Below are 16,821 nucleotides of genomic sequence, written 5' to 3'. Positions count from 1 at the left end.
CAGTTTATGTAACTCTGTGAAGTGTGTGTGTTAGAAGTGTTAGAACAAAAAATACTGTGAGCTTCTCTGGGGTTTTTGTTTAAAGCAGGTAAGTGTTTTAATTTTGAAGTTATAAAAGATTGCCTATTTATCAATGTTTGGCAGATCGTATAATATCACTTTGGTGGAGGATGTGCTATTGAGGCTGAGGATATTTGTTCCATATAAAATAGAACATTTAGACCATTTCTGTAATGATCATTCTTACTCTCTATTGGAAAAAATCCAAGATTTCAATTCCTGTAAAATCTCTTATAATATGCTCATATCTTGTATACTACATAGTTGACAGAAAAAAAGAGCAGATTTGTATAAATAACTTTTTAAATAGCAAAAATGCTAAAAATAGAAAATGTAATTGTCATTCGTTTTATTTCATGAATTTGTTTTCTTTTTGAAATTTTTCTTTTTTTTTTTTTTTCACAAAACAGGATCATTTTGGAATTCAGCTTCCTTTGATACTGAGGCTTCATATCTTCATTTTCCTACTTTCCATGGAGAACTTAGCGCGGATGTGTCTTTCTTTTTTAAGACAACAGCTTCATCTGGGGTATTTTTAGAGAACTTGGGGATTACTGATTTTATACGGATAGAGCTTCGCTGTAAGTCTCCTTTTCCAGAGAAGTTTATGAGATTCTATCATTTAGTAGTAAATCTTTTAACTGATTTTTAAACTACTCGTGTCTACTTTATCATCTGACTCTTTTCATTGCGCCCCTTTGAAAAACTCAATAATATTAACTTACCCTGTTTGTAAGAAAATAATTTGGTACTTAACATTGTGATAATTTGGGAAAATAACTGGTAGTTTCTCGTACCAACTTAAATGCAGTTTTAATTTCAGTTAATTAAAACTAAAATGCAATTTTTTAGTTAATTACAAATTACTTAATCAACCACTCATTTTGATATACTTCTAAGCTGCTATTATCTTAATATCAAATGTGTATAGCATGCCTTAAAAATTATGTAAACTTTGAGTCACTGTAACAATTATTTTTACATACAATGCCAGTTGCTATTTAGTTTCCTTGCCTTGGATAAATAGCTTTACTTTTTATCAACAGGAAATATTAGCTCTGAGGAGGACTATCTTAGAATACCTTTTTTTTTTTTCAAAAATGTGAATGTATTTGGCCGGGTGCGGTGGCTCACGCCTGTAATCCCAGCACTTTGGGAGGCCGAGGCAGGCGGATCAGGAGGTCAGGAGATCGAGACCATCCTGGCTAACACAGTGAAACCCCGTCTCTGCTAAAAATACAAAAAATTAGCCGGGCGAGGTGGCGGGCACCTGTAGTCCCAGCTACTCAGGAGGCTGAGGCAAGAGAATGGTGTGAACCCGGGAGGCGGAGCTTGCAGTGAGCCGAGATCGTGCCACTACACTCCAGCCTGGGCGACAGCGAGACTCTGTCTCAAAAAAAAAAAAAAAAAAAAAAAAAAAAAAAAAAAAAATGTGAATGTATTTAACTGTCTCATTTCACATCGGGAGACCTAGGTCTGTGTCAGTGTCATGAGTTTCAAACAATAGCATTCAAACCATCTATGTTCATTATCTTTCTATTCAGCGATTGTTATGCTGTAGTGCTGTTCCTAAGTATATTGGAGACTCGGCACTCCACCATAGGAACTCACTAGAACAATCTTTATGTGTAATATTTCCAGCTCCGACAGTAGTGACTTTTTCATTTGATGTGGGGAATGGGCCTTTTGAAATCTCAGTGCAGTCACCCACCCACTTCAACGACAACCAGTGGCACCATGTGAGGGTTGAAAGGAACGTGAAGGAGGCCTCCCTTCAAGTGGATCAGCTGACACCGAAGACACAGCCCGCCCCCGCTGATGGGCATGTCCTGTTACAGCTCAACAGTCAGCTCTTTGTGGGTAAGTTCTCTTTTTAAGCAATCATTTAATTGTATGATGTATGTTCAGAAATGGCCCAAGATAAAATAATACCAACTGTAAAAACAAGGGTAGTAACAACAAGCAACACTAACAAATCACCACGGATTCAGAAACTGTGTGGAAACTGGGCCAAGTGCTTCGTTTCTTCCTCATAACCAGCTTGTGAAATGGGTATTAGCCGTATTTTACAGATGAGATAGCTGAGCTTACAGGGTTGACTTGCCTACAGAAATTCATCTCATAAATGAGATTCAGATTTGTGTTTAATTCCTATTTGCATACCTGCATTCCTTTTTTTTTTTTTTTTTTTTTTTTTTGACAGATTCTCACTCTGTCACCCAGGCTGGAGTGCAATGGTGTGATCTCAGCTCACTGCAACCTCCGCCCCCAGGGTTCTAGCAATTCTCCTACCTCAGCCTCCCGAGTAGCTGAGATTACAGGTGCCGACCACTACGCCTGGCTAATTTTTTTGTATTTTTAGTAGAAATGGGATTTTGCCATGTTGGCCAGGCTGGTCTTGAACTCCTGACCTCAGGTGATCCTCCTGCCTCAGCCTCCCAGAGTACTAGGAAGACAGGTGTGAGCCACTGCACCCAGCCTTACCTGCTTTCTTAATATTACAGGTTACATGATGGGTTTCAGCTTATTTATTTATTATATTAGTGTTTTATTATGATACCAGGAATGTTTATCTCTGTTCTCAGAATTGTTGAGGAAGCCTTCTTTGATGAGGAAATCATCCAGCCGATGCCAAACATTGGACACTCCCTTGGTCCCCCCGCCCCCCGCCCCACCAACCACCACATCAAAAACAGGCCAATAGCAAAAAGAAAAGAAAGGAAAACAAAACAGATACCCATTGTGTATAGAATTCATGTTTGACAGTTTCACCTGTTCCTCTGCTATTTTCCCTCTTTTTGCCCATTTTTTTCTGATATTTTCTGGTCACCTTCTTAATATTTATATCAGAATGTTGTTCCTTTATTTCCTAAATCCATTCTTGTGGCATTTATAGGTTTGATAGAGGAATCCTTCTGGACGTGTTTGTTTTACTTTAAATCTTTGCTAATTAGTTTGTAGAAATTATGGACCATGAATTATCTCTTACTTGATCACTTCTCATATATTTTAACATAAATGAAGACGTAAAACACTATAAAGCAGAATAAATGATAAGTTATTAGAAATTATACTTCAAGGCCAGGCATGATGTAGTCCTAGCACTTTTGGAGACCAAGGTAGGAAGATTGCTTGGGGCCAGGAGTTTGAGACCAGCCTGGGAAACACAGCAAGATCCATCTCTACAAAAAGTAAAAAATTAAAAATATTAGGCTGGCATGGTGGCACTCACCTGTAATCCCAGCATTTGAGAAACTGAGGTGGGGGGGTGGTTGAACCCAGTAACTGGAGGCTGTGGTGAACTATGATCATGCCACTGCACTCCATCCTGGGTGACAGAGGGAGCCCCTGTCTCAATAACAACAACAAAGAAATTATTTTTCAAGAATTCTCCAGAGTTACACTTTTGAAGAAAATTGATCAGATCCCCATTACACCTTTTATTTCTTAAGAGTCTGATCTTATTAACCTTCTCTCACTGGAAAGGATGAAGCATATTTGCAACATATTTGAGGAAGACATTTTTGGGATTTGCAATATATTTGTGTAATTCCTTTTTTGATAATTTATTATTTCCTTTACTCAAATATTTAATGAATAGCTTCTATGAGTAAGGCACTATAATAGACAATCTAATCATGATCTTGTGACCACTTGATTGACTTACTTAAGGGTATGAAAATAATAAAGAATGTATGAGAAGAAATACATAACTTTTAATAACACACTAGAAACTCAGTCAGGAAATTGACAAAGCTATTTCTTGAATTACAAAAAATGAGAGATGGCCACAACAAAAGGTATGGCAATTTAAAATCTGTCAGTAGCTTGGAAATAGCCTTACTATTCTTGGAAATTGAGAGGCTGAAATAGTCCTCAAATTTTTCAGTGAAATATGCTGCAGTTTGCCTGTGGATGACCTTTCATTCTTGGTATGAATTTCAGCTTCATGAGATGGAATCACTGTGTGTTGTGTCGTGTAGGAATCCTGGCCTTAACTTGATTTCAGACAGTTGTAATGAAGCACTAGTATGTCATCAGAAAACTGCTTTAAAACGGACTTGAGTCTTTTAGCATCGATCATGTGATATAATTTTAATAAGGATCTGAAAGATTTTGTCTTCATGGAGGCAATTGGTTAGGCCTTTGACCTCAGTATATGTGTTGAAATGTAAGGATGGGTGTTATTCCAAAGTTTTATAAAAAATAACTGTTGATTATATTTAAGTCAAGTCACTGAAAATAAAAAAGATGAGGCAACATAAAGATTTGTGAAAAAAGGTGACATATACTGTTAACACAAATCTGTTTATACAATTTCCTCCTTCCTGCTCACAGACAACTGTGAGCAAGCTGACATGATTTACTGTGGTGATACTAAGGGAAGGGCTCATAAAAAAGAAAAAAAAACCACTTGTAGTCTTGGGTAGAGAAAATCTCTGGCTGTCAAAACACCACATGAGGGGCTTGGTTTTATCTTCACCTCCACCAGAGTGAACTAGTCTGTTAGGAAAGTGCTTCAATCAAGTTGATAAAACAATGCTTGCGAGACAAAATATTCATTTATCAATTTACAACATTGCTATCACACAAATCAGAATTTAAGAAAAATTGTAGCTGGAGATATTTTTTTTTTCCCTGTAGGCAGACTCAATGAAAGATGCATTATAATTGAAAAGGTTATACTGAATTAGAGTGTGGTGAATGAAAAACTAATTTAAAAAATCAGTAGTAATTAGAGCCAATTTAATAAAACACCTACTAGGACTAAAGAGTTCTGTGTCTTCCTGAGAGTATATTTCAGTGGAAGAGAAGACACAAGCAATTAAAAAAATCTGTCTATCCATCTATCTGGAAAAAAATATATCTATCTGTATATATATATATATATATATATAAATATATATAATATAGAGAAAAATATATATAGTTTTTATAGTTTATAGTTACATAGTTGCATATTTCAGTGGAAGAGACAAGAGACAGCCAATAAAAAAGAACTATTTGTATATAAAAAAATTTTATATAACTATATATAGTTTTATAGTTTATGTGTAGTTCTAAGCTATATATAAACCATAAAACTATAGTTATATAATTTATATATAAACATATATTATAAGCTAATATATATAAACTATTATATAAAATATATATAAATTATATATTGTATAAAACATAGTATATATTATATATAAACAGTATAAGCTATATAGTTAAACTAGTTAGTTTATAATTAAGCTAAACTATATAGTTTTCTATATAACTATATATAATTACATATATAACTATATATTATATAACTATATATAAACTATGTAACTATAGTTTTTGTATGTAGTTTATACATATATAAAATATATAGTTTATTTATATATGGTTTATATATAATTATATATCATCATATGTATGTATCCATATAAGTATGCATGCATGTGCATGCACATACATATATACATTTTCAGGCAGTGATAAATACCATAAAGTAAAAAGGATAGCATGGAATCAGGCAGTGATTTGTGTTGGGGACTTCTATTTCAAGTAGGGTGGTCAGTGCAGTCTTCTCTGGAGTCCTCTCTAGCGACGTTAGCAGAGTCCTCCTAATTTGAGCAGAGGCCAGATGAAACAGAAGAGAAAACCTTGTGAACATCTGAAGGAAGAGAATTCCAGGCTGTGGCTCAAAGTGGTGGGAATAAGCTTTAGGGACTCAAGGAACAAGGAAAAAAACAATGTGGCTGGAAAGAATCAGAGTTAGGGAAAGTATGATGGGAAACAAGATTGAGGTATATATCTGACCTTGTAGGGCCATGGCGAGGACTATGGATTTTACTCTAAGGAATCAGAGGAGTGACATAATTTACATTTTTCAAGCTCTCTCTTACTACCCAGAGGGATATGGATGGAGGAAATGGAGGGCAGGCAGGCTATCACAGTGGTCCCCCTGAGAGATAAAGGTGCTGCAGGCTGAAGTAGACATGTTGAAATTTAGATACACCCAACTTGCTAATGAATTGGTCATTGATGTTAGTGTTTTACTATTTATCTGTGATAATATGCTTGGGGATGAAATGCTTCTTTGTAGGTCTTTGGTTTTCTCACGTTATTTGCCAGTTTTTGTTTTTGTTTATTTATTTTTGACACAGAGTCTCACTGTCTCACTCAAACTGGAGTGCAGATGTGTGCTCACTGCTAACTGCATCCTTGATCTCCTGGGCTCGAAGGATTCTCCCACCTCAGCCTCCCAAGTAGCTGGTACCACAGGTACATGCCACCACACTTGGCTAATTTTTGTATTTTTTGTAGAAACAGGGTTTTGATATGTTGCCTAGGCTGGTCTCAAACTCCTGGACTCAAGTGTTCCACCGGCCTCAGCCTCCCAAAGTGCTGGGATTACAGGTGTGAGGCACCACACCAGCCTAGCTTTGAATTTCACTTGGAGTTAGCTTTTCTTGTTTTCTCCTTTCATCTTAATTTATAGCAGTGATTAAAGCTGTTTCCTGGCTCCACAATCCAAATTATATACCACAAGCCATAAGCTTGCCAGGCTGCAAAGAGTCTCTGGTCCTTCTTCACAGGCCAGGGAAAATATTTCATCTTCTTCCTCTCCTTTGATGAGACGCACCCGCTCTGTAATCTCATTCTCACCAGTAAATTGGGCTTCTTTGTTTATAGATTTTGTTCCAGCACATGTCACAGGTAGAAGGACCCTTCTCCCATTCCCTCGCCTATTAATACCCTGAAATATGTTAGGGTTAAGTCTTGCTCTATTCTCAGAGCTGGTGCCTTCATGGGTGACTGGTAATCTCTACTTCAATCCAATATAATTGATTTTCTGGTTACAGTTTTAAAGGGTAATTTAATTCCCCTTAGTTGCAAGTTCAAGAATTTAATTTGTGGTTCATCTGTCCATCTTAAGGATAATTATAGCTAATCAGCATTTTCAGTGTGCATATCGACTATCCTTTGTATCTGGATATGGGGCAATTGAATGAGGTAAACTTGATTCCGAAAAGTAAGTACAGTTTTCAGCATGACTTTATTCTCCTAATAAAAATGTTTTAAATACAGAGACTGATGGTAATCATAATAATGTTTAAACAAGTTTAGAGATTAAGCATACAACAGGAGGACTATAGTTAATAAAATTGTATGGTATTTGAGATTTTTGTTAAATATAATAGATTCGTCACAAAAAAGTAACTATGTCAGATTATAGATTGTTCATTTGCTTTATTACAGTAGCCTTTTACTACCTCTGTGTTTCATGTAACATCATGTTGTAAACCTCAAATATACACAATAAAATTTATCTTAAAAATGAATAAATTACATGAAAACACTGTTTTTATAATATAGGACAAGACTGAAAGACTGTTAGTGTTACTCATTCTAAGATAGATGATGTTATTGTTCCAGCATTAAGTAGTTTTGTTAAAAATGCACCTTCTTCTTGGTAAACAAATTTAGTAGAACCCTATTGTGGAATATTTCAAATAACAAAGTTATTTTAAAATATAAATATGAAATGTCAGAAATTTCAATAACGTGGAAGTATATTAATGTGAGATACTATGTTTGACACTTGCAAATAAAATGTATAGATATTTGGATATACAATTTTGATTTAAATTATATTCTCCATCTTACTAACTGGGCCTGTGTTGATGATATTTATTAGCATTAAGTTTTTTTTTTTAATTATTGTACTTTAAGTTTTAGGGTACATGTGCACAATGTGCAGGTTTGTTACATATGTATCCATGTGCCATGTTGGTGTGCTGCACTCATTAACTCATCATTTAGCATTAGGTGTATCTCCTAATGCTATCCCTCCGCCCTCCCCCCACCCCACAACAGTCCCCAGAGTGTGATGTTCCCCTTCCTGTGTCCATGTGTTCTCATTGTTCAATTCCCACCTATGAGTGAGGACATGTGGTGTTTAGTTTTTTGTCCTTGTGATAATTTACTGAGAATGATGATTTCCAGTTTCATCCATGTCCCTACAAAGGACATGAACTCATCATTTTTTATGGCTGCATAGTATTCCATGGTGTATATGTGCCACATTTTTTTTATTATTATTATACTTTAGGTTTTAGGGTACATGTGCACAATGTGCAGGTTTGTTACATATGTATCCATGTGCCATGTTGGTTTGCTGCACCCATTAACTCATCATTTAGCATTAGGTATATCTCCTAATGCTGTCCCTCCCCCCTCCCCCCACCCCACAACAGTCCCCAGAGTGTGATGTTCCCCTTCCTGCGTCCGTGAGTTCTCATTGTTCAATTCCCACTTATGAGTGAGAACATGCGATGTTTGGTTTTTTGTCCTTGTGATAGTTTACTGAGATTGATGTTTTCCAGTTTCATCCACGTCCCTACAAAAGACATGAGCTGATCATTTTTTATAGCTGCATAGTATTCCATGGTGTATATGTGCCACATTTTCTTAATCCAGTCTATCATTGTTGGACATTTGGGTCGGTTCCAAGTCTTTGCTATTGTGAATAGTGCCGCAAGAAACATACGTGTGCATGTGTCTTTATAGCAGCATGATTTATAGTCCTTTGGGTATATACCCAGTAATGGGATGGCTGGGTCAAATGGTATTTCTAGTTCTAGATCCCTGAGGAATCGCCACATTGACTTCCACAATGGTTGAACTAGTTTACAGTCCCACCAACGGTGTAAAAGTGTTCTTATTTCTCCACATCCTCTCCAGCACCTGTTGTTTCCTGACTTTTGAATGATGGCCATTCTAACTGGTGTGAGATGGTATCTCACTGTGGATTTGATTTGCATTTCTCTGATGGCCAGTGATGATGAGCATTTTTTCATGTGTCTTTTGGCTGCGTAAATGTCTTCTTTTGAGAAGTGTCTGTTCATGTCCTTTGCCCACTTTTTGATGGGGTTGTTTTTTTCTTGTAAATTTGTTTGAGTTCATTGTAGATTCTGGATATTAGCCCTTTGTCAGATGAGTAGGTTGCAAAAATTTTCTCCCATTCTGTAGGTTGCCTGTTCACTCTGATGATAGTTTCTTTTGCTGTGCAGAAGCTCTTTAGTTTACTTAGGTCCCATTTGTCAATTTTGGGTTTTGTTGTCAATGCTTTTGGTGTTTTAGACATGAAGTCCTGGCCCATGCCTATGTCCTGAATGGTACTGCCTAGGTTTTCTTCTAGGGTTTTTATGGTTTTAGGTCTAACATGTTAAGTCTTTAAATCCATCTAGCATTAAGTTTCTTGAGATTAACATTTTTTTTTAATTTGAGATGGGTCTCTCTCTCTCTGTCACCTAGACTGGAGTACAGTGGTGCAATCTTGGCTCACTGCAACCTACGCCTCTCAGGCTCAGGTGATCCTCCTGCCTCAGCCTCCAGAGTAGCTGAGACCACAGGCACATGCCACCACACCAGGCTATTTTTTGTATTTTTTTGTAGAGAGGCAGTCTCCCTATGTTGCCCAGGCTGGTCTTAAACTCCTGGGTTCGAAAGATTCACCCGCCTTGGTCTCCCAAAATGCTGGGATTACAGGTGTGAGCCACCATGCCTCACCTGCAGATTAGCATTGTTGGTAATCTCTCAGAAGTGGCTGTTGCAATGAGACCACATGAAGGAATCCAATGTATTTTCTCCATTGCTTCTTCACCCTCTCTGCTAAAGGCCAGTCATAAAGTATGTTCACATCTCAGAGTGAAACTCTGAGGAAAGATTAATGCTTTAATTTCTGAGAAAAATCAGTAAAAATAAATAGAGAGCACTTTTAAAAAATGTGATCCAGTTGGGCAGCCGTTATACATGACAATTGAAATAGGAATAAGGAAATGATAAATGGAGTTTCAGAGATGCAGCTAGCATTAGCCTACATCACTGAAGCAATACAAATCAGAAGGCTTTTGAGCAATCCCTGACGTTTCAAATATTAAAACAATTAGCTTCAACTAATCTAAACTGTAGGATGTCATGCAAAGTAAAGGAAGAATAAAATAATGCACAAAACCCTTGTATGACTAAGTGATAAGAATTAACATCAGCGTAATGTGATAGATTAGACACAATGAGCAGCAACGCAATGAACATCTCCTCCTCTCCTCCAGATGATTCCAGCCATCACATTACATTGGTTTTTATAATAAAATGGATTCGCCTTCTGTTTGTAGCCTGTCTTTCTCCATTTTTGTTCTTAGTTGTGTCATTGGGTCTTTACTATCCTTTTCATGTTCTTTCACTTTGTCCTTTGTGCGTGTGTGTGATTTATGCCTATCTTAAATAGTCCTATTCAGAACTGCCTCTTATTGTCTTTTAAAAATGTTTTAGGACCTAATGCTAATCAGTGTATTGAACACGTGCCCTTGACTTGTTCACACTGAGGACTTAGCATCCAGCCACTGCTGTTATCGTAGACTCACAAACATTCTCCAGCCACAGAAATGATGGAGAGAAAAGAATCAGTCATTTTTAAAGCTGAAATGTGACAGTGGTCATTTTCTATTTTGGTTTGTAAACTCAGCATTTTCGTAGAAGCTTCTTAAATTAGCCTTGAATTGATTTTCATTCAACGAGCTCCGCAATTTTTGTTTCCAGTCTCAATTCTTTTACTGACAGGTTTTTAAACGGGACTAACTGTATTTCAGCACTTTGTGACTCTCACCTGGAGGAGAAGTAAGGACCCTTGACAGAGTCAGAAGTAACTTGCTTTGCATTTGAATTGCATCGAATCTATAAATATTTATCGACTTTTTAGAGTGAACAATTTCTAAAAACCACATGCAAAGGTTGATGTTGAACTCTACACATATTGAAGCTCTGAGACTGTAGTGATTAATCTCAGCTGTGTGTGTGTGTGTGTGTGTAAACGTGTCTATTTCTGTGATTTCACCTGGGAGTGAAATTTCTAGGTCACGGCATATGCATAGGCTAAGCACAGGAAATAGTGCCATATCTCTATTCACCATTGGATAGCTTCCTTTCTAAAGTGGCTGTTCAGATCTGTTGCCCATTTTCTATGAGACTGTCTTATTTTTTTAAAAAAACTTCATAAGAATTCTTTCTATATTTCAGATGAGTCCTTTTCATATAAATTTATTACAAGATCTTCGACCTCTCTGTGGGTTGATTGTGCTTTCATATTGTTAATAGTGTCTTTGAATGGACACAAGTTATTAATTATAATATATTCCAGGTTTTTATTATTTTAATATTGGTTTTTGATACACTAAAATATAGTTATGGGAAGAGAATATCAAGCAGCCTTAGGTTTGAATTCAGTACAATAAAGGTCACGTTTCTCTTTAACATAATCAAATCATTTATCTTAATTACACCCTTATCCCATCCTTGAGGCATCTTTTTCACGATTAGCCTAAGCTGCCCCTAGTGTATTTTTCTATATCCAGTAGGTAAATCTTAGAAATCATTGACTGAGGTCAGAATTCAGATGGGATGTTTGGGAACAAGAGAATGTGATTATTCATCAATGAACAACAGTTGATTTTTCTAAAATAGGCTTTAGCATGGCCAAACTAGAGAGTTGCTCTGGCTTCAACGTGTGAGAAGTCTAAATAGACTCATTCTTTCTGCTGCTACTACGACTGGGGCACGTTTTCACCACTGACTTTGGTTCAGGGAAAAGTGACGGAATTTTCTGCCCATGACACTGTTGCTTACAACAGCTGCCTCTTTGAACCACGATACTTCTTTGACCACGAGGAAGAATAGTCCTCTTCCTTTCCTCCTTTCCAGGACTTTGCTTAATGAAGAACATTGCATGACAAACTTAGAGCTGGGCCTCCAGATTCCCTTCCTTCTATATTAACCAACACCACTATTTCTGCAAGGCAAAGTTTTCTGCCAGGAAGCAGACAGGGTTGACGGTCCAATGCTTCACATATAGAAGACAACTTTTCCCTTCAATCTCCTGACTTGGTCCTGCATGCCCTGTCACTTTTCTGCCCCAAGTTAATTTGTGGTTGGGGCTTTGCCTGTTTTTCTTTGCCATAGTGTCAAAGTCAGGGAGTGTCCTTGTACTGTGCCAGGAAAATTTCTATAGCTTTGAATTTTAAAGAGAAGGTTGAGGATCTTGATTTCTTTATTTCTGTAAGGCCCCTGGGTGAGTGGGTGAGTTATGCAGTTGTTCCCAATTAATTATCAATAATATTCAAGCACAGCACATGAATAATTTGCCATTAAAAATTTAAAGTGTAATCTCAAAGGTCTTTCTGCCACAAAAGTAGTGGAAAAATTGGCATAGGAAAGAAACAGCTTCTACTCCATGACAATAACATCTGTCACTTATAGTAATTTCCTGGGAATAATAAACATGAGGAAAGGGTTTGGTGCTGGGTCTTTACTCAGCATCCAGACAAATTATTTAGATGCAAGACCTCAATACCATTACATAAGTGGACAGGTTCAGTTAAACTCAATAAACATGGTAAGGTTGGGCATTTGTTTCACAAGATACTGAGTGTTTGTGAAGTCCCGAAATTCATTATATCTGATATAGCATGGCAGGTAAATTGATAGAAAATTAATTGGAAGACAGTTCCAAACATAATAGCTCAGTGGAAACATCCAGAATCAATTAACCAAACTGCAACTCATTTTAATTGGACACACTCTAACCCTGAAAAGGCACTGGACTCTTTAATTAAGTTTTCAAGCCCAATCCTATTTACATTAGCACTTTTTTCAGAATAGTTACATCTGAAAATAAAGTTATTAACTTGAAACCTGATAGAAAAGGGAAAATTCTAAATACATGTATGACACAACGGTTTGTGTCTAATTAGACATTATGTTTTCTGGTCATTTAAAGTGTAGCTTAAAACTATTTGGTTAGGTAAATAACAAAAGTACAGAATTAAGATGTCATGTTTTTAAAGTTGTGTACTGATTTTCTTCTCACTCTTACAAATATTATCTAAGCATGTATTTCACATGTATATACATTTATTTTCTTCTGTTACTCAGCCCACACTCTGACTTTCTTCTTTACTGTGTATTTATTTTTGTGATCTTGTGGTATCTTGTGTTTCCCCATCTAAATTTGTTACTAGAGCTTTTTGTCAGCAAGATTGATTTCATATAGTTTCATACCTTCAGTGCCCAGAAAGAGCTACTAAATGAAGCTTGGAGAGCTGAAGTGCTGTTCAATCCAAAGATGATGTGATGCATGCAAGAAAATGGATAAGTCTTCTTTTACCAGATAGTGGTGTGAAGTGCAAAGAAACTTCCTTGGAATGGAAGGCTATTTGTGGGTTTGAATCCTGCCTCTGCCTCTAACTAAACGTGTTTATTCTAGTATTTCCTCAGATGGACCCGTGGACCAATCTTTGAAATTCTCTATGCTCCTAGTTTCCCATCATCCAAAACAAACTAAACAAACACACAAAAAAAATCATAACAGCTGGAAATGGACTTTAGTCAGTTGTTGGACCCCAAGTTATTTAATTATGTTGTTACTGGCAGAATGAGAGAAGCCCCTGAGTTAGGGAGACTGTGCATGTTTCAGAGCAGCAAGTGTATAACAATGTGATTGAATGTTACTGTATACTGTAGACTGTATACCATGATTTAATGTGGGATAATACAAAGTAAATTAAATACACCAAGAACACACCTTTAATTCAGAGCTCCCAGAATGTGGCCCCCTGTAGAAAGTTCCTGTGTCAAAGTGAAAACCAAGATGTGAGCTGGACCTTACCCAGGGAAGAAATATCCAACAAGGACGCCAAAAGAATCCTGGCCAAAGACTTTGGGCCCTGGGAGCTCACTGAGTTGAGTCAACAGAGTGGAAGAATAGGGAGGTGTGAAGATAAAGAAGTAGCAGCTCTGATATGGAAGAAAAAGAAAAATCCTGAGCATAAGGGCAGAAGAGAGACTTCAAGAATGGCAGGTCCTCAAAAAAACTACAAATAGAACTACCAGGTGATCCATCAATCTCACTAATGGGCATTTATCTGAAGAAAAGAAAATCAGTGTATTGAAAAGACAGCTGCACCCCTAAGTTTATTGCAACACTGTTGACAATAGCCAAGATGTGGAATCAACCCAGGTGTCCAATAACAAATGAATCCATAAAAAAGTGGTGTATATATGTAATGGGATACAATTCAGGCATAAAAAAGAATCCTGTCACTCGCAGCAACGTGGATGGAACTGAAGGGCATTATGTTAAGTGAAATAAACCAGGAACAGAAAGTTAAACACAGCATGATATCACTCATATAAGGAAGCTAAGGAAAGCGTGATCTCAGAAGTAAAAAGTAGAACAGAGGATACTAGAAGATGAGGAGGGTACAGGGAAGGGGCACAGAGATTTGTTAAAGGATATACTATTAGAGCTAGATAGAAGGAAAAAGTTCTAGTGTTGTATGCCACTGTAGAATGACTGTAGTTTACAATAATATGTAGTTTCAAATAACTAGGAAGATATTGAATGTTCCCAACACTAAAAAATGATAAATGTTTGAGATGATGGAGTTGCTAACTACTCTGATCTGATCACTACATATTATGTATATCACAACATTATGTACCCCATAAGTATGAACAATTATTATGTGTCTATTAATTTGTACAACAGAGCAACAAAAAGGAATAAACAACTCAATTGGGCACCCATATTAAAAATCTTTTTTTTAAAAAAAGATAGTCAATGTCATTTTTATTAGGAAATTGCAAATCAAAAAACAAGGAGATACCACTACATTCTTATTAGAATGGACTAAAATCTAAAAATTCAACAATACCAACTGCTAGCAAGGATGCAGAGTGGCAGAAAGTATCATTTATTTCTTGTAAGTCACAGAATAGTACATCAATTTCCTGATCACTGCAATTCATTCCATGACCCACATAGATATTTTTCTTCCCACACGTTAGGGAAGCAGATCTCCCATGGTATCCATGGACTTCTCTTTCTGAGTGAAAATTCACAAGCGTATCTTTTAGTTATCTATTCCAATCTCCCCCACCCTCATCTAGCATCTTGAAGGGTCTTGGTTGCTGACCTGGGATTGTGACCCAAACCTTCATTTCTAAAGTTCTGAACCGTTGGTAATCATGCCGTCTTCAGTTTGAAGTTGCTGCACCTGTCTATTCAGTTATGATACAACACAGGAGGTAGCCAAGTAGATCTCCTGTGCTCCACGTGAATTCTTCTGTGGCCCCATTGTCTAACATCAGCCCTGCTTCCTCCTGCTGATCAGGGTCAATTTCCCCTGACAGTGTGGTATGGTAGTTACCTATTCTGCATAAGAAATCACCCCAAAACTTACCAGTTTAAAACAACAAACATGTATTACTTCAGAGTTTCTTTTAGGTTAGGAATCGAGGCACAGCTTAGTGGGGTCCTCTGGCTCAAGGTTGGTCTCACACAAGGATACAAAGTGTTGGCTGGAGCTACAGGCATCTTAGGTCTTTTTTTTAAATTTTATTATTATACTTTAAGTTTTAGGGTACATGTGCACAGCACGCAGGTATGTTACATATGTATACGTGTGCCTTGTTGGTGTGCTGCACACATTAACTCAAAAACAGAGCAGAAAAACTGGAAACTCTAAAAAGCAGAGTGCCTCTCCTCCTTCAAAAATCTTAAAAAAAATGACAGAAGTAAATGTAAATATAGGAGGAATTAAACAAGAAGATTTCCAGGCGTTCCAAAACTCTGTGATGAAATTGACTCCGTGCCTACCGTGCTCACTTATGACAATGGCAATATGTTGACACTCTCTAGATTTATAAGTAGATTTATAAATAGGACGGCCAACACCCTTAAGACCTTGGCATCCTTCACTGAGGAGAAACAAAGTATGTAAGTGGAAACATTTTGAATAGACATTTAAATACAGCAATTTGGATATAGCTATGAATCTGAATTCTGAATAGTGTTAGTGTCAGTAAGTCCAGAATTCTCAGGAATTCTTTGAAGTTCCTTTTCATAGTCTTTCATTGTTTGCAAATAGATAAATAGTTTATTAGAAACGTTCGTTAAATTCGGGCCTCATTCTCAGTCTTAGAGACCCAAGCATCTCTGTGGGGCAAAAGGGGTCCCCTCTTTACCCTTGAAGTGCTATGCCCATTTCTCCCATTTCTATGTATAATGTGGTTTAACAAATGAATGGATGGATTTCATAGTTATAACGCAGAAATTATTTGTCTACCAATGTTCTTTGTGCTGGATATAGAGTGTCAATTGAAGTAGCCACTGTTGAATGAAGGCTAGGTTAAGGAGCTACCTAAATGATTTGGAAGAAACGAAGTGAACGTGTTTTAGGAAAAGAGAATTTATATGTAAAGAGTACATACAAGGTCTTGGTGATGAGACAGCATCATTTATCCAAAGATGGAGCTTCTTTTTAGAGGCCTCACAACCGTCTAATTGCCTCTCAATAGAATTGCCAGGTTATTTAGATTAGGGTACTCTTTTCCCAGTTCAAGTTCTGAGACACAAATTTATGTATGAATCTACCCAGGACTTACACTTCTATCAGGGTAGTGCTTATAAAATGATGGTCTAGTGATCATCTGAATTAGAATCTCCTGCAAGCTTTGTTAACTCTTGAGATTCACAACGCTATTTTTGGACCACAGAACCAGTATTTCTTGGAGCAAGCTACCGAGTCTATTTATTAGAAGCTCTCCATGTGATTGTGTGTTACCCGTATTTCTAAAAGTTTGAGAACCTCTACCTTAGAATAATAGGGTCTGATTCCAACCCAACATTGTAGACCTCTTCGAGGGTGACTTGATAAGTACATA

At 36.9% G+C, this 16,821-nt stretch overlaps 1 protein-coding gene across 5 annotated transcripts in view; it reads left to right on the top strand.

Annotated features, from left to right (window-relative positions):
* CNTNAP4 (contactin associated protein family member 4) overlaps nucleotides 1-16,821 on the top strand; it is a 297,138-nt gene that overhangs the window by 244,412 nt on the left and 35,905 nt on the right. For all 5 annotated transcript variants that reach the window (XM_058440476.1, XM_032156379.2, XM_032156377.2 and 2 more), the window contains 2 exons: nucleotides 471-641; nucleotides 1,702-1,920. In XM_058440476.1, coding sequence (XP_058296459.1) covers nucleotides 471-641; nucleotides 1,702-1,920 — 390 coding nt within the window. The remainder of the gene's footprint in view (nucleotides 1-470; nucleotides 642-1,701; nucleotides 1,921-16,821) is intronic.

Source organism: Hylobates moloch, unplaced genomic scaffold, assembly GCF_009828535.3.
Source record: "Hylobates moloch isolate HMO894 unplaced genomic scaffold, HMol_V3 SCAFFOLD_6, whole genome shotgun sequence".
In the NCBI taxonomy this organism is placed as follows: domain Eukaryota; kingdom Metazoa; phylum Chordata; class Mammalia; order Primates; family Hylobatidae; genus Hylobates; species Hylobates moloch.
This window is presented reverse-complemented; position numbering and strand designations above follow the sequence as displayed.